Raw genomic sequence first — 22,690 nt, forward strand, 5'->3', positions numbered from 1 at the left:
CAGTCTTGAGATGTTAACAAGTCAATGTAGCATAAGCAAAACAAAGCACCAGCAATCATTGTGTGAGCCTGGATGCTGGGAACAGAGTCCTGTGGCTTTGGGGCTGGAATTGCTGTAGATCAACTGAGTATTACTCTCTAGGTCAGAGCACAGTTCTCCATTCAGTTGTGGCCTGTAGTAGTCATGGCAATAGAAACCACCACTGCCACGGCAGCAGTCCCCACTGACAGAGCACGTGTCCTGTACCAAGCACAGGGCTGAGCCATTTGCATGAATTATCCCCGTTAAGCCTCCTAACAACCCGTCATTATCTTAATTTTATAGCTGTTCCCTCTACAGATGGGGAAACTAAGGCAAGCGGAGATACTTTTCAAAGGCCTCACAGCTAATAAGCCATGTAGCAGGGATTTAGATCCAGACAATTATTCTAGAACACGCTTTCTTAGCCAACAGAATGGCCAGAAGTCCACAAAAGAAGGCAGTGGCTAATAACAAGCATTTATTCATTGTTGGTATGGTACAGACTATGAACTATGTGAGTTAAAACTGAGATAAAATGGTTTCACTGAAAAAAGAAAAAGAACTAGAATTCCTTTTACTTCCACTTAAAAAAAATATATCCTGAACTTTATTGGCCTTTGAAGAGAAAAAGGATCTCTATTCTAATGTCTAGCATGTCTATCCAGCAAATATCTAGGTTGTTCAAACCATTAAGGAGACTAACAAAACAGGAGTTGATGATACACAGCTCAGGGGCTTTTTGTTTCTTGTTTTGTTTTTTTTTTTTTTTTTTTTTTGGTTGGCATTACCCAGGCTGATTTAGATCTAAACACTGGGGGACCTCAGGATCTGAAGTTCCTTAAGGCTTCCTGGGCTTCCTGGGCCTAGCATTGTTTTTCCCTCAAATTTCTATACTGCTCTCTTTATTGAAATATCTGTACATTAATATATGCTCTTCTTTTTTACATGACCTATTTTTCCAGTGGGACTGAGGGTGAAAATTACAAATGCATATTTAAAGCCATAGGAATATTTAAATTCTCCCTGTTTTTGTCATACGTTTTTAGTACTTTCTATGCGCGACGAAAGATAAAAACTTGTGTGCATGATTAATTGTAATGATGAAAGAATGCTAGGCAGTTGCTTAAGAAACGGGAACAACAAAGGAATAAACTACTGCAGGCATCACCAGGACTGGAATGACACTGCTCTGTGTACTTGATTTCCATGGCAACTAGCAATGGGAAGATGAATGTTTCATAGTCACTCTGCTCTGCAGTACACGTCTATAAATCAAACTTGCATAAAGAGCACAAGATTTCTGCTGTGGGCTGTACCCAGAGCTGGTTTATTTTCCTGTTACTGTATAATTATGGAAAAGAAGCACAAAACAATGAGGTCATTTTTAGTGGGGAACAAACTCAGAAATTACTAATACACCTGCGGCATATGATGCCATTCATCTAGCAAGAAACTAGAAGCAGGCAAGGCAGGCGTGAATGAAAATGCCGCCTGCTTCTGTGGGGAGCTCGTTGGCTCTGGCTGAGAACTGCGAATGACAGGCCTGGTGTGCCCTGCCTCCCCTCAGCTCAGCTCTGAGATGGAAGTAGGAGAACCTTAATGAACTGTCGAAGGTACGGCCAAGGTTTTCATTTTGATAATGGGGCGGACATGATACTCCATATTTAGCATGAAAGTTTATTGAGATAGAACAAGTATATATTTATCTACTGAAAATGGCTCATTGTATAGGAGTTAGGATGGAAAAATAATGCCTTGGCATGGAGACCTGAGTTTTGATCCAGGTCTACGTAACCTTGGGTGAGCCATATACATTTGACTTCCATTTTCTTAGCTAGAAAATAAGAGAGATGGCATATGTGATTCCTAAAGTCCCTGCCACCATCCAATTCTATGATTCCATAATCTCTAAATCTTAAGGGTCTGAATCTTTCAATCGCATCTAATCAAAGATGTTAGTTGTCCCATTCCTAAAAACATATGTACCTTACACAGTTGTATTTTAAAATTCTACACTGGGCTAAAGCTCCTAATTAACAGTGTTTTATGAGTTTACCAACCACGCTGAAGCCTTCTTCTGATTTGTTCATTCTTCCAAACATGATGCTATCAAAAGCTTAATACAACTATCAGTTTTTCAAAGTTAAAAATTTTTTTTTACAATCTTATAAGTTTTTAAAATAATATTTTAAAAAACATTTAAATTTATCTTTCTCGCTCTTCCATAGATAAGGGCTGCTTATCAATTCCTGCCAAGCAGAAAGCATCCTGCTTCTTGAGTGTGCAGCTCTCAGAAGCATCTTCAGGCTCTCTGGGAATTCATCTTTGTATGTCCGAGACCCAGCAAGAATAATGTTGAGTAAAAGTTTGTGGAATAAATGGATAAATGAATGGTTGGGGACACTGCTGCTACACCTGTCAGCAACCCTGTGCTCCCTTCTCCAATCTTAAACATTTAGGCAGATTCAGATCAACATGGAAACATCCCAGGGTAGACGGGCAAATATCTGAACACCACATATAGCTAACAACATGAGTATCTCTTTTGTGAGTCTTTACAAAATCCTTGTGGAACTTTACAACCTGGAAACATCTCATCAATGCAGCATGAGGCATCATTAGACACAAGGTGAGACTCCAGTCCTAAGGCCCTGGCTAAGAGCATGGGATGCGGTGGAGGCTCAAAAAGAACTGAGTCTGTGCTTAAACTAGGAAAGGACAGGGTGAGGAGCACTTAATCAGCACATCCGTTATCTCAGGTGATGTTTACGTCAACTCTCACGGGAAGACGTTATTATCTCCATTTTACAAACTGGAAAAACTGAGCAGTAGAGAATCTGCATAAGTAATTAAGAGACAGTTATGAAAGGCTGGGAACAGTGGCTCACGCCTGTAATCCCAGCACTTTGGGAGGCTGAAGCAGGTGGATCACTTGAGGCCAGGAGTTGGAGACCAACCTGGCCAACACGGTGAAACCCCATCTCTACTAAAAATTTAGCCAGGTGTGGTGGTGCACACCCGTAGTCCCAGCTACTTGGGAAGCTTAGGTATGAGAATCACTTGAACCCGGGAGGTAGAGGTTGTAGTGAGCCGAGATTGTGCCACTGCACTCCAGCCTGGGCAACAGAGTGAGACCTTGGTCTAAAAAAAAAAAAAGAGAGTTATGAAATATGTAGGGAAATTCAAAATCTGATCTCTCTGACTCCAAAGCCTTTGTTCTTCTGACTGTATCTCAGGACACATTCAAGCAACAGGCTATTGCTCCATTTGGACTTTTTCAGGGCTAAACAGTAAATGGTTAAACAAACAAACCTAACCCCTAACCAAAAAAAAAGCAATGTTCCTGCTGTCCCAGGAATACATGAATGGTAAAAAAAAAAAAAAAAAAAAAAAAACCAAAAAACATAGCAATAATAACACAAGTCAATATTTTTAAAGACCTAAATTCGACAATAAATATAGCCAGGGACATCACTCTCCTTCTCTGTACACATTATTGTTTGCTCCTCCACTCTCCAGGCAAGCACACTAAAGGCTATTTCCAGGATGGAGTCAGATGTTATATAACTTTACAATTTCCAATATGTGAATATTAACATAGGCCAACGACATCATTACAGAAGCTATACATCATTATAGAAATGTATTCTGCTGGTCGCCAGAGGGGTTAGCTTTGCTTCCTAACCTTAGAAAATGTGATAATTTGGGTATATGTTTTCAGTACAAATTTTTCAAAAACTACGAAAATAACGCTTAGAAAGGCTCCTGGTTAACCTGTTCTTTCAATCAGTTTCTTAGCAGAGTTTTTGGCACCACCAACTGGCGAAAGAGGTCTACTGCAAAGGTGCTTGGCTCTCAATCTGTTCGGTTCATTAAGAGATGATCATACATTTATTTCACATTTAATTTACGGTGAAGCAACTTATTTCAGTCACTAAATAAAATTAGAAATGCATTTCTTTGTCAGTCAAATAAATAGTAATCCACTCTGGTTTTTTCACCTGAGAAGAAAGTATGTTTTGGTTAGTAAAGGTCACCAGAGAAAACTCAATCTACCCACCAAAGTTAATTTGATTTATTCTGCCATAAACTCACACTGAAAAAGCAAACACTGAGAACTACAATGAAAATCAGAAACTAAGAGAGAGAGCAAACTAAATGGTATCAAATACTATGCTAGCCTCCAGTGTTTATATCAGACATTAATTTAAATGTTTGATATAAAAATGATTGAGGAGGTAATTTCACGTTTGTTAAAAAACTGAACTTTTCCCACCAAGATTCATGTCTCAAAGATGGATGCTGCCATCTGACCTGTGAATATATATGCTCTCTAGCCATCCTTCCTGTTTAATTGAGCCACACCTAGCAATGGATACCAGTATAAAGAGAGCAGAGCCAAGCCCTTAGGGCACAACTCTGATCTCCGCATAATGAATCATGAAAATAAATATCCCTGAAGGACAGTCTAATTTTTCCCCCCAAAACAATGTGTTTTCTAGGGAGAATGGCTCAGGAAAAAAAAAAAAAAAAAAAAAAAAACAATTTGTGGATACAAGTTGTCTATGAGAAGTTTATCTAGCCATTTGTGATAATAAATTTGTAACCCACAGAACAAATGGCACCAACTTTATGACAAAACTGGTCATTGAAGAAACTTCTTTACTAGACTATGTAAAAGAGAGAGAGAAAAAAGAAAGAAGCATCCAAAGAATCAAATTTGACTCTGATGGCAGGGTTTGGTTAAAAGCCATCTGAGAGTTTAAAACTACCATGACAATTTTGTGATAATAGCAGTTTAAATTGCTATACAAATGTGTACTCAATTCATATTTGTTAAAGCCTCCAAGTCTAAATCTGCAATTGAAAGTCTATTAAAGAAGACCATTTGAAATAGGCCTAGAAAAAAGTAAGGGCCAGCAGCTGCTCTATCCAATTTAACACATAATTTGAACTTGTAAACTTTGATCAGATTAATTCTATTTCTTTGCCCACTTCATTCATTCAGTTGTTCATGTATTTGTCAAATACTCTCTCCTGCAAACACAGTTAAATTTTTACAAGGAGAGAACAAGAGTGAGACCCTCCTGCTCCTTCCTCTCCTTGGACGAGAGTCTCGATATACCATGGCAAGGATTTCTAACTGAAGTCATGACTGGATTATCAGGAATCCTAACAATAAGACTTGGGTTAAGAAAAGCATTTTAGAACTTTTATTTATTTTTGTTTCTAAATATATCCTTTAATATGACTCATGTCATGAATCTCACTAAGTCTGTGTAGACATTTTTTGAGGTATGACTAACAAAAAATTGTGTATATTTAAGGTATACAAGATGACGTTTTGATAAAAGTATACTTTGTGTAATGACTCACAGTCAAGCCAATTAGCATATCCATCACCTGACATGCTTTGTGTGTGTGTGTGTGTGTGTGTATATATGTATGTATGTTGAAAACACTCAAGATCTGCTCCCTTGGCAAATCTGAAGTATACAACACATTAACTACAGTTACCATGCTGTACATTAGATCACTAGAATTTATTCACTTTATAACTAAAAGTTTGTATCCTCTGACCGACATCTCCCCATCTTCCCCGCTCCCTAGCCCCCGGCAACTACCATTTCACTCTTTTTCTCTAAGTTTGACTATTTTAGATTTCACATATAAGAATATCACGCAATAGGCTGGGCGCGGTGGCTCAAGCCTGTAATCCCAGCACTTTGGGAGGCCGAGACGGGTGGATCACGAGGTCAGGAGATCGAGACCATCCTGGCTAACACGGTGAAACCCCGTCTCTACTAAAAAATACAAAAAACTAGCCGGGCGAGGTGGCGGGCGCCTGTAGTCCCAGCTACTCGGGAGGCTGAGGCAGGAGAATGGCGTGAACCTGGGAGGCGGAGCTCGCAGTGAGCTGAGATCTGGCCACTGCACTCCAGCCTGGGTGACAGAAGCGAGACTCCATCTCAAAAAAAAAGAATATCATGCAATATTTGTCTTTTCTGTGTCTGGCTTCTTTCACTTAGCACAATGTCCCAGATGACTCCACGCTGTCACAAATGGCAAGATTTCCTTCTTTTTTACGGCTGACTAATATTCTGCTGTACACACATACCACAATTTCTTTATCCATTCATCCAGTGGAGGGCAGTTAGGTTGTTTCCATATCTTGGCTATTGCGACTAATGCTGCAGTTAACATGGGGGTGCAGACATTTTATTCTACCTGTAAATTCAGTCTACTCCATCATTATCATTACTAGGCAGTGGCATTCCTAAACAAGAAAATAACATTTTGAGGTTACGAAAACACTTGACCATTAACAAGTACCAGCAACATGATTATAATCAAATAAAAAATTCTGATTGCCCTAGGGGCTTGGTTCTGTGACTTCTTTGACCAAAAAAATAATAATTGTGAATTAGTTCAGTTTGGTTTGAGTTTAGCAATAAAGGACTCTCGGCTTTATCCGTAAAATGGATAGAAATGCCGTTGATGTGGTGAGTCACTGTAAGGACTAAAGAAGGTAACACGTAATCGGTGATCAATGAATAGGAAGCACTGTCACTGCAGCGGACGATACAGTGCAATGAAAGCTGGGGAAGAGCGAGAATCAAGGACGGGCTCTCCAGGCGGGGTGTGAATGCTGCGAGAAGCTGGCAACAATGAACCCTGAGCAAAAGGACAGGGGGCAACTGGAGGCCCTTATTTGGAGACAGCAGCTTTCAAGGATGGATATGAGTATATCTTCAGGCAGGGATAGGCATTATAAACAGAAGTGGGAATGGCTGACGGAGAAATGCCTTAGATCAAAAAAAGGGGAAGAGATAAGACCAGAACAAAAGAGAGGAATTAGGGGAAAAAAAGAAGAAACCCCTTTTCCTTAGAAATAAAATTAAAGGAAGGTCGGACGTGGTGGCTCATGCCTGTAATCCCAGCACTTTGGGAGGCCGAGGCGGGTGGATCACCTGAGGTCAGGAGTTCCGGAGCAGCCTGACCAAGATGGTGAAATCCCGTCTCTACTAAAAATACAAAAATTAGCTGGCCATGGTAGCCTGTAATCCCAGCTACTTGGGAGGCTGAGGCAGGAGAATCGCTTGAACCTGGGAAGTGGAGGTTGCAGTGAGCCGAGATCGCACCATTGCATTCCAGCCTGGGTGACAGAGCGAGACTCCATATCAAAAAAAAGAAAGAAAGAAAGAAAGAAAATTAAAGGAATTCAAAAAACTTAAGAGATGAAGAGAAGGTAGTAAACCCAGGAAGAGGCCATGATCCTCTCCATGAAGAAAAAGGCAAGATCACCTGCAAAGCACCGTAGTGGGAAAGGTTTGGTACAACCACGACAGAGAATACATCCTTACAGACAGCAACAGATTTGATCTCATATGACAACTCTAATGAGCTGGCTTGGGGTATTGTACTGAGAAGAACTCTGAGTTCTGCAGAAGAGGGCAGCCACAGGTACAGGAGGGGTCAGTGGCAGGCATGTCAACTACTTGCCATCCCTATAACAGGGAACCGAAGCCAGCTGAGTTTCACTTCTCCTGGATCGCGATAGGGGTATTGCATGACCTGAGTGACAGGCATACCAGATCTCTGCATGAAATGGAAGGCATTCTGGAATGACACAGGACCAGGGTGGGGGAACTGAGTACAGAACACAGATTCTGGTAGCCCAAACACTTTGGTCAAGTGGAGATCAGTTTCTGCCTGAACTGTGACATGGTCCCATTCTGGGATCAAGGCCAGCACCAGGGGATCTAAGCAAGAGGATCCAGAAGGTGGATGGCAGAGTTGAGAGATTTCTCAGACATCACACTTGATGAGAGAGAGAGAGAGAGAGAGAGAGAGAGAGAGAGAGAAACTAATTCACTGTGGAATGTATGATGGGGAGGCAGACACATTAAAGAAAGAAGGCAAGTGATAAGTAAGCTTCAGATCTCAGATCGGCCAAGAGCAGGTCCAAGCACCTGAGCCCACTTAACAATGCAGGCCCTGCAGTATGGGTCAGAACAAAGGGCGGGGGCCTTGGACAGAGGCCTAAGTAAAGATAAGGAGGAAAAAGTGGTGTCAACATTGATTCTTGGGCTTAATGGCAGCTAAGGAGACTAGAGGTGTGGCATGTGGAGGACATGGCACTGGGAGAAAGGAGGGGGATGGGGAATAATGACAAGAGTCCAGGATCCATGTCTAGCCACCAGTAGCCAGTCCTGGGATTTTAAGATTCTAAAAACTCCATGAGTGGGAGGCAGGTAGAAGTGAGTGATAAACAGGGAGAGTAGGGGAGAAAGTAAAGGGTATTAGTATTAGTACTTGTTCTGCTTTTCCTGGGGCTGGCTTAGGAAATGGGTGAGGCAGAGTCTACCAAAGGAGCCATCATCAGTAGCTTCAAGGGCTGGGACAGGCAGAGGCAAGAGTGAGTGCAGGTACTACGAGGCTTCACACTAAGTCTGTAGTGGATTTAATCACTGCTTTGCCCTGATTTTCTCCAGCAGCAGGTTGCGACCAAGGAGAGAAGAGCAGATAATATGGCCCAGCTGGAATTTATAAAACACAATGCTAAACTCACAGTAACTGATTAAAGAGTCTTCCAAGTGAATCAAAGTATAATCCTGCCTTATGAAGAGAAAGCCATGAATTTCGTTTAGCACTCCCACTCCAGTTAAAATTATGATAAAACTCCATTCAGCAATTTTCAATATACTTGGCTTTTATAATTTATTTGGCAAATACTTTGGTCTTGTGATATAATTCCATAGGCAAGATGCGTAACACATGGGTTCCTATCAGAGCAATCTGAACTGGAATGCCTTCTACAGCTTGATGGATAAAATATTGCATCAGTTTCCTTTCGCATATTTTTTCAAATGAAATCTCAAGTATAACAATCCAAACCAAACCACTTCTTAGGAACAGGGAAAAGCCATATAACCATGCAGCCAGTGCATCAAGAATGCTCTTAGGGTAGAGTGAATAGGCCTTGCTTCCTGGCGTTTATGCTAGGCAATGGAGGGATACAAAAGCATGCTTCCTACCTTCAGGGTCTTTACACTGTTGAAAGACGTGAGAAAGGAATATAACAGTGATTAAGAGCACAAGCTGGAAAGGCAGCCTCCTTGGGTTTGAACCTTGGTTCCATCAGCCACCAGCTGGTGGCCTTGAGCAAGTTCTTAGACCACTCTGAGCTTTTTCTTCATGTGTAAAATGGGGGCAGACAGAGCCGAACCCAAGTGGTTCATGTGAGGATTTGTTCAGCACAGTGCCTGGCACATGGAAAACACTCAGTAAATATTAGTTGCCAGTGGTGGTGTGGTTGCTACTATTAGATATGTCAATATGGCAAGTGTTATAGGAGTTCTACAGAAGAGGAAAGATACTTTGTGGGCTGGAGTGATAAAGAAAGGCTACCTAGGGCCGGGTGCAGTGGCTCATGCCTGGGATCCCAGCACTCTGGAAGTCTGAGGCGGGCGGATCACTTGAGGCCAGGGGTTGAGACTAACCTGGTCAACATGGTGAAACCCCATCTCTACTATAAATACAAAAATTAGCTGGGCATAGTGGTGGGCACCTGTAATCCCAGCTACTTGGGAGGCTGAGGCAGGAGAATCACTTGAACCTGGGAGGCAGAGGTTGCAATGAGCCGAGATCGCGCCACTGAACTCCAGTCTAGGTGACAAAGTGAGACTCTGTCTAAAAAAAGAAAGAAAGAAAGACAGACTACATAGAAGAATGTTCAGCTAAGGAATGGATACCATTCAGATATGTGGATGGGGAAATGAGAGAAGAGGAAAGACAGCAGTGAAACTGCCATGAACAAAAATGCTAGGAGAGAAATGAGACAGTATATGGCAAGAAGACCAGAGTGACGGAGTAGGATGAAACACTGGAGGACATGCAAAAAAGGCACAGCTGTTTCTGTCTATAGGGCCTTGTATGTTTCTGTCTATAGGGGCCTTACATGTCAGGCTAAGGAATCTAGACATTATCTGGTAGGGAATAAAAAGCTATTGAAGTTAGGAAGTAACATAAATAGAAATGATAATTTACTCGAATTATCCAAAATTTAAGTAGGGTAGGCCAATGATTTTCAAACTTTAATGTGCATATAAATTACCTAGGAATATTAAAGTAAATATGTCTGACTCAGTACCTTTGGAGTGGGTCCTAAGATTAGGCATCGCTAATAAGCTCCCTGATGCTGACGCCACTGGTCTTTGGAGAACTCTTTGAATGTCAAGGATGCATCTATTCAAGGTAGCCTGATGGAGGAGAATGATGGGGTAGGAGGCAGGCGGAAAAGATGGGCAGACATAAGGCAGCAAACTCATAGGTTGCTGTCATCGATAAAAACGTAGTACTGGAAATCTTCGGTCTTGATTTTAGTCTATATATAAGGTGGACAATCAAAAGTTTGATGTAATTCTTAATTCCTGGACTACTTTGTCATGGCATTTTAAAACAAGGTTAAGCATCTCATAAAATATGTATTTTATTAAATACAGATTTCTCTTATTTTATAAATATGACATTCAATATTTTCAAAAATTCCACCTAGAAGTTAGCTATCTACTACAAAAGAAAAACACGAGAAATTGATTCCTTTTTCTATAAAGGAAATGGCATGAATACATTCATGATGTGTGGCTATTAATAACTTCAAGGATGACTGAAAGGGTTAGCAACATTTGGTCATAGAAAGAAACCATGGCAGCAGTTTCCTATGTGACAGCTGAATTAAAAGAAAAATAGCCCTCATGCTATTACAGCAAGAACGGCATATTCAGCCATATATGTAGATGAGGAATTGGATACATCGGCCACAACACTTTCTATAGTGACATCCCAAAAACTAAACCCAGGGTTGGGTAGCTGTCAAACCCAGTAATTTCCTCTTGAGAACAGTCTTTGTCACACTGACAGACCACATCTATATTCATGCTGTGGTAGATTCTGAATAATATCTGTGGTACGCAGAGAAAATAAAGGAGACGGCCATGCTATTCTCCATGATAGATGACGCCACCAGTGAATTTCAGAGTTGGAGAAGCCTGCCAGATCCTATAACACAACACCCTTTTTTCTCAGATGAGAGTGCAGTCCAGAGAGGTTCACTGATTTGTGGAAAAATGGGTCAGAGGCAGAGCTGGGCCTGGAACTCATCCTGGGGTTTGACTGGACTCCTGACCTTAACATGGTGCCAGTGTGGTATTTAAGAGTAAAACAAATAATAGTAATAAAAAGCCTGTTTTTTTTTTTTTTTTCCCAATGAAATAAGCCAATCATTTACATAAGATGAAGTCATCTATTGAAGACCTACAAAACTGTGCTAGGAGCGTGGGGAGTGTGATCATGAATACCCTACTATGCCTTCTCACATTTAGCTCCCATTCTGACACTGGAAATAACACATGGGTACAAATAACTATGAAAAAGCATGAAGAAGAAAGATATTTACGAAAGATTAGGAGTTTAAAGCAGAAGGTGAAGACAATTTCCTTTTTGGAAAGGTGTCTTTCCAAAAGGTGGCAGGGTAGGGCCAGCTTTCGAGATAAGAAATATCTTAACAGCTGGGCCTTGAAGGATGAATAGAATTTGTATCCGGATGGGTTTAACATAAGAGAGGACTTCAAAATCTGAGCTTCCTAAATGTGAAGAGACTAAATATCCCTTCCAATCTAATAATATATTCTTCATAAGTTAGCTTAACTGAAGAAACGAAAATAACATATTTGAAACATATTGTTACATATTTGAAAATCTATGTAACAAAGTCATCTTCTCTACTTGCTTCCTGGTCCAGTTTTTGAGTTTCAATTCCTCCATTTCTAAAGTTCATACTGGTAAAAAAGACAATCAAAACCAATTAAGAACCCTCCGAAAAATTGGTATTTTCTTAAAATGACTAGAATATAATTATTTCTATAGCTGAATTTTTAAAGTACAGTTTTATTCAATATATCACATGTGAAAGTGCCTAGAAGTCCCTCAGAGAGGAAATTCTGAGGTCAGCTTGAAAAGCTAACACACATTCATACTCCCCATCCTGTAAGCACGTGCAAGAGGACAATAAGAAAAGGGAATCTCTGACAATATAATTTTGAAACAAAACCACTGAAATAAAAACTAAAGCATTTCCATTGCAGAGAAGACACAAAATTTCATGAAATAAAAATTGGGACCTCAAGAAGTCTACTTCTTTGGTCATGCCACTCACACAGAAGGTATAGCGGATGACGGTTATCTATGTATGGCTACAAAGAATGAAATATGATTCCTAGGTGTTTTTTTGGATTTTTCTATACCCAGAAGCAGGCAGATACTCAAAGACCAATAGTCATAGTCACTAAATTAGGTGCTCATTTTAATAATTGTGATCTTATTGAAGTTGCATGATTATATACAGAATCATTCTGAAGCACAAAATAATGACTGGGAAATCTTCTCTCGTTAGAGATGGACCAGGAAAATGATACTCAACAAGTCGGCTGCTGGCAGAAAGGAATTATAGGAAGCTAAAAACTATAGTGAGAAATAACATTTCAAACATTTCAAAAGAGATGCAAATGACTTGAAAAAATAAATGCTCTCTGAAATCACTTTCCTTTAGGCCCTCAGCTCTCTAAGACTCTTCCAATCAGCGTAACAGAAGAGCCTATTAGTTTGTTTTACCCAAGGTGGTGACAGTCCTTACCTCTCTAATGGCTGTGATATAACATCTATATAATTTTTCTGCCAAGAGAATATCCATCACTTCCTTTTACAATTGCATTCCTAAGCCCTAGCCCCCACAAATACTCTGATTTTGAAAATATCTTATTCAACGAGCAATGACATTCTTATTTGCACCCAATTTCTAATATTCAAAAAAGGAGAGTTAGATGTCCTATATCATTTGACCTTCCCTTGCGTAATGTGAAGAAAGGGATTCTTACACCAAAAATATCAGGATATAACTTTAAATGTCTCCGGTCATGACGGGAGCATTTGGTGCCTCGATATTTCCACTTTACATCAGTATGTGGCAATCTGCCTGTGCACTCAGGATCTTGGACGCTGGGTCAGGGCATGGACCTTATGCACATTCACATTTCATCCCACGACTGGGAAGCAAAAGCAGCTTCCCAGAGCTTTTTGCCAACTGACAGGTGGTGGGAATATACAAATAGCAGTGCTTACAATGAGATGGAGAAGGTTCCTAGGCATGGAGAAGTAAACATATCCATGCAGAGAAAAATGCCAGCCAGAAATACCACAGGGTGTTGATGGTGGGCAAAGTCAAGAAAGAATATTAAGCCAGCTTCCTGATGACAGCCGAAGCTAAATCATGAACTGAAAATGCCTCCAAAATAAAGCAAAAAGAGACCACCAGAGATTAATTCATGAAAATCACACGTAGACAGAGAAAAATAGAAAGCAAAGCCACATGTGGCTATGAAGCTCCTGACTGCATTTTAAAGTACTCTTTCCTAGTTTATGAGAAATAAATTAAACCACAAAGAAAATAGAATTTTACTGTCACTGGGCATTTGGAATAAGTGGCAATGGACCAGTGATTATTTATTAACTGCAATGCATAAAGCAACATGCCAAGGGCAGTGGCGATTACAGATGTAAGTCCATAAACTCAAAGAATTTGTACTATAACGTATGGGGATAATCATATACACGGTGTTTTCATTTATCAAGTAAGTGAATGAAAAAATACATAACAGTAAATACTACCAACGTTTAGGGAAAGAAGACCATACAATGTAGAGAAAGAAAGGCTTTATTGAGGAGGACCTTTAAAGATGGTTTAAATCTGGACAGGTAAGAGTAGGGCAAGGCACTGCTAGGCAAGCGAAACAGAATGAAGTATAAATGCACATCACATAATCAAAGGAACAAGTACCATGCCAAGGGAAACACAGGAATTTGGGACTGACGAAAGACGAGTTTGGAAAGGGGACCAGATGTTGGAAAGCCAGGTTAAAGAGTTTAACTTTACCCCTTACAGTCACTGAAGATTTCTGAACATTGAAAACAAGAGATAGTGCTACAAAATTTCCCACAAGTTTTATTAGTGTTAAAGAGGAAAGACATTTCTTACTTAACTTTTAATTGCTCAAAACAGCCTATTATCTAACATTAATTCTATAGTACAAACAGTACTATAGTACAAACAGCTCTTATATCTCTTGATCTTCAGCCATTTTTAGTGGGTAGAAATTCTGACTAATAATGAAACATCATCTTTGATATAGTACACGAATACACAAATTCTGACTACCAGCTCTAAGAGGAAAGCAAAGTTATGGGTTTTTTTTGTTGTTTTTTGAGACAAAGTCTTGCTCTGTCACCCAGGCTGGAGTGCAATGCCGCAGTCTAGGGTCACTGCAACCTCCGACTCCCGGGTTCAAGCGATTCTCCTGCCTCAGCCTCCCAGGTAGCTGGGACTACAGGCACGTGCAACCACACCCAGCTAACCTTTGTATTTTCAGTAGAGATGAGTTTTTTTTGAGACAGAGTCTTGCTCCATCGCCCAGGCTGGAGTACAGTGGCATGATCTCGACTCACTGCAACCTCCGCCTCCAAAGTTCAAGCAATTCTTGTGCCTCAGCCTCCTGAGTAGCTGGGATTACAGGTGTGCACCACCATGCCAGGCTAAATTTTTTTTTTTTTTTAGTAGAGACAGGGTTTCACAACGTTGGCCAGGCTGGTCTCAAGTGATCCGCCCATCTCGGCCTCCCAAAGTGTTGGATTACAGGCATGAGCCACCGCACCTACCCGAAAGTTTTAAGTTTCAAACACTGAAAAAAGTCTCAAAATTTTGAAATCCAAGTATTAAAGATTTTATGATATCTTTAGACATAACAAATGAGTACCAATTTTGAATTTTTTATATGAGATATCCTTTGGTTTATGAAAGTAATTTGTTCCTCACAACTTTTCTCTTGGTAGAAAACTTGCTTTCAATAATTTATGTGGAAAAAGTTATAATTATCTTCCCCCAAGCAATCACTCATTTAAAAATAAAATCTGAAAAATCACTGTTTCCCCTAATAAAACAAATGCCTCTATAAAACAAGAGCTGAACGTTGATAGGGGAGATACTGCAAAATAACAAGATACAGCAAAACAACAAAAGGATATGAGACATCAGCTGATACAGCTCAAGAAAGAAATGTAAGAGAAAAGTAAAACCAAAACAGAAAAAGAAAAATGCCAAATTGGATGCAGTATGAAGGAGAATAGATATTGTTGAAAATACACTAAGCGACATGGTAATATACTAAGAGCAAAGCAAGCAATAAAATAAAAATTAGCAAAAAACTTAAAAGGACTTCCAATATAAGCATAACCAATGTTCTCAAAGAAAAAGAATGTGACTCAAAAATGTTAGCATTCAATCCATTACATATTTTTATTCAAATACAGTGACCCAGATAAGCATTTTTGAACATGAAAGACAGTGGGGAATATAATTCCTATGACCCCTACTTGAGGATAAACTTCAGTTAAGCAGAAACCATAGCAAAAGGCCTGGAGGTGAGCTTTGAATTCATTCAACTGTAGAGCTACGACTAAATCAAAACAGGAGATTATGATTGCACAACAAAATGTGAATGTTATGAACCCTAATAATATGTTTTCTAAAAAACCACATTGCTTTCATTAATGATTAAATCACGAAAGTAAACATCACCAGAATACCTAGGCAACAATTCACAAACCTTACAAAATTATGTTACATTTAGTTCTCACTTTCCAAATTAATGAACGATGCACCAGTGTTTCTATTAAATTATGAAGTGAAATGATTCCTTGATACCTATGTCCAAATCTCTTTCTTTGGATTGTTTTTGTTGTTTGGTGGGTTGAACTGCTGTTCTTTGGTTTGTAAAATTAAAGTGCAATGCGGGCAAGTACTTTCGAAAGAGCCTACTCTCGATCTCTAGAAATTTCTTTGGGAAGAATCTGGCAGTCACTGAATTGAAGACTATAAAAACTTCTTCAGTCATTCAAGCCATAGAGGACCCCGGCCTAATTAGAATTCTCCCTCTCTAGCTGCCTTCTTCTAGTGCTTTTCAGAGATCAGCTTTTTTTCTGGACCTGTGTAGTGAATTGTGGACCTGGGTAATGAAACCCATACATGCTGGTTAATTAAGTGAAAAGCTACTCAAGCATCTCAAAAAGTGAACGTCTAACCTTGGAAACATTAAATAATTTTGCATCGCTAACAGCCTCAGCAGTTGCTTTTTTTTATTATTGAAAATTGTTTGCATGACTGAAATAAGGATATGTGTGATATGTTAGACATCTCTGTTTCTTTGGCCTACTTCAATTTACACAAACAGGAAATATTTTTCGAGTTCACAACTTCCTTTAATACGTGTTATTCTTTTTTTTTTTTTTTTTGAGACGGAGTCTCGCTCTTGTTGCCCAGGCTGAAGTGCAGTGACGTGATCTCGGCTCACTGCAACCTCCACCTCCTGGGTTCAAGCGATTCTACTGCCTCAGCCTCCTGAGTAGCTGGAATTACAGATGCCCACCACCACACCCGGCTAATTCTTGTACTTTTTAGTACAGATGGTGTTTCGCCATGTTGGCCAGGCTGGTCTCGAACTCCTGACCTCAGGTGATCTGCCCGCCTCGGCCTCCCAAAGTGCTGGGATTACAGGCACGAGCCACCGTGCCTGATCGTGTTATTCATTATTTAGTCTAATTTTGGGATTGTGATATTATAAAAATACAATTGAGAATTTAAAAAGCCCATATTCAATCAACAAAGTATCTTCTTTGGCTGTATGTTGCAGTTTCCAAACTGTTTTGGTCTCACAACCCTAGGAAGTACAAGATTTGTGGGCATATATTCCACAACATGAATATACTTATTTATAGAGGAGCACATGTGTTATTATATTAATATACTATGTACATGGTTAAAGTATAGAAATTTCTAAAGAATTAAAGATAAAAATATTTTATTCATTAATGGCAAATAACTTTCTGATGTCACTAGAAATTATTAATAATACTTAACTAGAACAATGTACATTAATATACTTTATTATTTCTGAAAATCTTGGCTTAATATTTTGTAAGTGAGCAATTTAAAATTCAATTTGTTTTGATACTTGGTTTTAATGGATAGTACAGGTAACTCATGAAAATACATAGATCAAAATGGGAAAAGGTCATCATGCCACTGACTCCATCCTCTGATAATGTAAAGGTTTAGGAATTTGAAAATTTGTTGTGTTTTCTAAAATTATTATTTTGTTGTTAACGCCAACTAAAATTCAGCTGGTAAATGTCCATCTTTCCTGATATCTTGCTATTGAATTATATATATAATTATATATGTTTATATATGTTAATCACATATAATCATATATACAATTATTAATATATAATTAGTTATATATATTTATGTATAATTATATATAACAAATTATATACAATTATATTAATTATATAATTACATATTGCATATATATTAAATGCAATTAAATAGTTATAGATTATATAAATAATTATATATTACATATTATATATACTTAAATATCTATAATCAATTATATATTACATATATACAATTATATACATTTATATATAATTCCAATCATAATTATATATTATATATATAATTCAATAGCTTTAATACATTTTCAAGATATACTCTAACCCATGGAAAGATGGACAAATACATATATATATATATATATATATGTATATACACATTTTTTTTTTAAGAGATAGGGTCTTGCTCTGTTGCCCAGGCTGGGGTATACTGGTGCAACCATGGCTCACTGCAGCCTCAAACTTCTGGGCTCAAGAGATCTTCCCATCTCAGCCTCCCAAGTAGCTAGTAGCTAGGACTACAGGTATATGCCAACACACCTGGCTAATTTTTGTATTTTGTGTAGAGATTGGGTCTATGTTGCCCAGGCTGGTCTTGAACTCTTGGCCTCAAGCAATCCTCCTGCTTTGGCCTCCTAAAGTGCTAGGATTGAACCACCACACCAGGCCAAATTTCTGTTTTTAATAATTGTGTGCTAAAATCACCAACTTTGTAGATTTTTTTTTTTTTTTTTGAGACGGAGTCTCACTCTGTCACCCAGGCTGGAGTGCAGTGGTGTGATCTCAGCTCACTGCAACCTCCATATCCTAGGTTCAAGTGATTCTCCTGCCTCAGCTTCCCGAGTAGCTGGGACTACAGCACATGCTACCATACCCAGCTAATTTTTGTCTTTTTAGTACAGATGGGGTTTTGCCATGTTGGCCAGGCTGGTCTCGAATTCCTGGCCTCAAGTGTTCCACCCACCTTGGCCTCCCAAAGTGCAGGGATTACAGGTATGAGCCACCATGCCTGGCCAGGACATTCCATTTTAAATATACCAAACGTGCAGATATGAATTTTAATAGGTGACATACATTATGTTTTAAAATAAAGTAACATTTTCAAACATCTATTTCAAAAATGTTCTCCCTATAGCACAGCTTTTCTTCTAAGAAGGTGTTATTTTCTCATTCATCATTAAAACATTGCCTGAATGGCTACATTTAAATATATTTTTCAAAAATCTATATAAGGTAGTATCTACTAAAACCATTTAACACATAAAGTTCATCAAATTTGGACAACTTGTCTTTTTGTAAAAAGAAAATGAGTATCAATTTTTAGTTCCTTTGTTAAAAACAACTTTTGTATGGTAGAAGTATACTGATATTCATTACCTATCTCATCACAAAATACAAAGATGCTACATTTTAAAGGATTTGCTTTTACAAAATCAACTAAGTAATATTTTCCTATAAGCATTTTGTATGCATCTGGCTTTAACTTCTTTGCTCTTCTTCAATAGCTTGCTTAGTAGCTTGCTTGTCAACGATACAGCAAATGAATTTCATATATGTCACTGTTAATGATAATGACTGCAAATCTTCATTCAAATAACTTATTTAATAATTTCTATTGAGAAGGGCTGGCTCTGGTCGTATTTCATTAAGTTACTTTTATCCCAAATGGGAACATCTGCGAGATGTCCCCCAATATCCATTCTCTCTCCCTCTTCCTTGGTATCAAAACCTCTATTCGTGGGCACATCATTGCCCAGAGCAAAGACTACCTTTTCCAAAACTCTTCCCCTTTGCAGCTGTGCATGACCTTGGAACTAAGTTTTGGTCACTGGGTTGTAAGTGGAAAAAATATATGTCCTGAAAAGGAGTGCATACCTTCTGCTTTCTTTTTCTCCTAACCAGCTGGAATTCAGATTTGACTGCTGAAACTTAAGCAACCATCTTGGAGCAAGAGGGAGAAGCCAGGTGTTGATACAGCCAGAGCAACAAGAAAACGGGCAATCTGGATCCTTCCCGACTGTGTGGTCAACATTCATCCCTGGTTTGCTGATGTTTATATGACAGAGAAATGAATTTCTGTATTTTCTGAGTTTCTGTTCTTTTGGGTTTTCTGGCTCTCACTAGTGTGCTGAACACTAATGAATACACCTGTTAACAGGGTTGATGAAGAGCTCATGCTGGGAGTCAGAGAAGAGACAGCTCTGCTGTGTTCCCACATCAGCATGTGTTTGCACTATTAATATTACCTTCAATCTGCAGTTTCCTAACAGAAACTGCTTTTAAGCCACTTGTCCATTTTGTCAGGATTCGTTCATAAGAACCACATAATATAATCTTTAAATCCACTTTATCAGGTATGTGTGAACAGCAACATGTGTCAGTGGCTTTGAAAGCAAGGGAATGAGGGGGCTACCATCAGGCAACTCCAACTGTTCTCTCCAGACAACTCAAGAATCACATGTAACCTGTGTTCGTCTGAAATGCAGACCATGTGAGGACACCAGCGTCCATGCTAAATATTACTAAAGCTTCATTTTCCCTTGGGTCACACGTAAGTATCTGAAGAAGTTATTCTTTCTTCCTATTCCTCTCCTGCTGCTACTCATAAATGCTTGTATGCACCTGCCTGGTGTGCAAGCGCTCCCCCGACTTTACAGTCCACTGTCACGGTGTGGAAGGACCCATAGTTAACTGTAGATTTCCTTCCTGGATCATGACACTATGCTGCAAGAGACAAATGTTCCTGACTGAAAAATCAGAATAAATAAGTGCTTTCCATAAAATCAAAAACATGTAAAAGCAAACGGTAAATCAAAAGAGGATAGTGTACAGAAGGATTTTGATGCCTCACCTGAATACTTCAAGAACAGTCCTTTCCGGTAACTTGGGAGCCACCTGCCTAAATGCTTTCTTGAAATCTTCCAAAGTTAAAAATCCACGATCTATTTGAAAACAATAAAAAATATTCACTTACTTTGATAAGACCTATCAACTGTTACTTCAGCCATAACATTTGTGAAAAACTTACTGTAACATATTACTAGGAGAAAAGCAGTAGTTTATGGTTGGTTTCACATATAAGGTAATCTGAGATTGTCTCATCGGAATAATTTGAGATTCTAATAATACTTTCCTTCAGTGCAGTCCCAGCTGATCTTGAAGGTCACTTCTGGCCCTATCATTTTGCCGATTCTCTCAGTCCCCGGGATAGCACTATACGGAGACATGCACTGTAACAGTGGTGTTAGACTTTGAGTCTTTGTGAGTTACCAAAACAAGGCAGTCTTCAAAATTCATGTCTTTTCCTTTGCTTGGTATTAGAATCATGAAATATTAATATTTAGAAGGAAACCATAACAGCAGTCAAGACATTGAACCTAGACGCCATGAGTCTTTTCACTCTGTGTATGATCTGTGGGGCCTAGGGGGTCTATAGCCACCCACCCCTCTCAGCCACACCCTATGTGGGAAAACAATTCCATCAATCATATGTAGGTCAGACCAAGAGTTGATGAAGAAGTCACACAGTCTCCCACAAATCCATAGGTGGCTCATGGCCTATATCCCCCATGGCCAGTCCTTTGGTGGTCCCCATGACAATCAAGGTACAATATATTAATACAACCACATAACTGTAAATACCACTTCATCTGCGGTAAATGTCAAGAATTTAAAATCACAATGGAGAAAAAAATGTGCATCAATACCTAAGGTAACATCTAACGAATACAGTAATATAATCTTCCAAGTATATTATATATTTGATTTACTGGGTATATAATCCTATTCGCAATCCCTTAATAGCAATTTTTTTTTTTTTTACATCAAAACACGTTAGAGACACTTACAGTATGTGTCAAAGGCTGTGAAGATGTGTCTTACTTCATTCCGATACCGTTGAGCTTCCTTCTTTTTCCTGACAATATTTAAAAACCCCTCGAGTAATATACCTGAAAGTTGGGGAAAGAACAATTTGTCAAAGGTTACTGTCTTTCTCTTTAAGAAAAAATTAAACAGAAATGAACAGTAATAAATATCACCAATAATCTAATTTTACCTTAATTGTGGTGAACAGTATTTACTCAAGATCTGTAAAGTTTCCTGAAGACTGAAAAAGGTATTTTGCTAAATGCTAACATTTAACAGACCCAACACTAGAAATCAATAGTGAAAATGCAAGACACTTTTAGGGTTCACTGAGCTTTTTCCAGGGGCAAAGAAATGGTGACCTTGAAAAAAGTGTAACACTCTTCCCTGCAACAGATCTAATAGGCAGGAAACTACTTATTAAACAAGGTCTCATAATTTTTCTTTCCTTATGCTTCTTTGATCCCTTTTTTCCTAGCCAGATGTCACTATGGCAGGTTTTTTTCCAACTGGGAGATCGGGTCAGAGAAGTAGTTTCTTAAAAGTCAATACCAATTGCACACCACAGATAAAGGTGGAGAGAATATTACATAAACAATAGAGCTGGCACCATCCCCAGCCCTGGATACACCCCACAACGTGTGGAGCAGCCTCAGGCTCAGCTTCCTGCGACTCTCATAATAAAAGAGCCCAGCATGATAAAATGAGATTGGATACTGTGCTTACAATGTCTATTAAAATGAATTCTAATGTGATCTTTGTAGTAGGTTTAAAGAGCGAAGCCAAGAATTTAAACATTTTAGTGAACTGAGCTCTACATATATAAAAAGAGCGGTTCATTTTTATAACTCAAAATTTCCATAAAATAACATTATCACTCTGTTTTAAAAATAGCCTCTAATCATACAATAACTACATGTACATTTTTTTCTTTTAGTGAGGTAATACTAAGCTGTATACCTTTTGTAAAATAGTTCCAATCATTTAAAAAAATGTAGAAATGATTTTCTTAATTTCCTACATCTTTATATTTAAAGATTTAAAACGGAAAAAAAATGTCTTTCTGTTCTTCAATGATTCCTTTATAACATTTTAGGACCTACTGTGGGCCAGGCACTGTATTAAGCTTTGGAAATAGAGGGAAAAAGAGAATATACGTGATTCTAGTCCCAAGGGAGCTACCGATCTGGTGCAGAAGGCAGTCAATTACACAGGTTTAACTGCAAACACACACCTCAATGCAAACTGTGGCATGGGCAATGAGGGGAAAGACAGGAGGCTGTGAAAAAGATTCACAGGAATCCTCATGTAGAGTAGACTCTGGTGAAGGAGAGATCCCTTCAGGGAGGAGATATTTAAGCCAAGACCTAAACCATGAGACAATACCAATGACCTAGTATTGGGAAGAAGAGCATTGCTGGCAGTAGGAACAGCCTGTGCCAAGGCCGTCGGGTGG

General features: G+C 38.9%; 1 protein-coding gene across 7 annotated transcripts in view; it reads right to left on the reverse strand.

Moving 5' to 3' along the window:
- Positions 1 to 22,690, reverse strand: part of EFCAB11 (EF-hand calcium binding domain 11) — a 161,011-nt gene that overhangs the window by 115,027 nt on the left and 23,294 nt on the right. For 5 of the 7 annotated variants that reach the window (XM_007987563.3, XM_073011257.1, XM_073011255.1 and 2 more), the window contains exons 4-5: positions 21,216 to 21,317; positions 20,219 to 20,309 (exon numbers count right to left, since the gene is read on the reverse strand). In XM_007987563.3, the coding sequence (XP_007985754.1) occupies positions 20,219 to 20,309; positions 21,216 to 21,317 (193 nt within the window). Of the gene's footprint in view, positions 1 to 13,638; positions 16,848 to 18,678; positions 20,092 to 20,218; positions 20,310 to 21,215; positions 21,318 to 22,690 lie in introns of those variants that run through there. The other 2 variants (XM_073011256.1, XM_007987568.3) reach the window with 2 other exon arrangements.

This window comes from Chlorocebus sabaeus, chromosome 24, assembly GCF_047675955.1.
Source record: "Chlorocebus sabaeus isolate Y175 chromosome 24, mChlSab1.0.hap1, whole genome shotgun sequence".
NCBI lineage: Eukaryota > Metazoa > Chordata > Mammalia > Primates > Cercopithecidae > Chlorocebus > Chlorocebus sabaeus.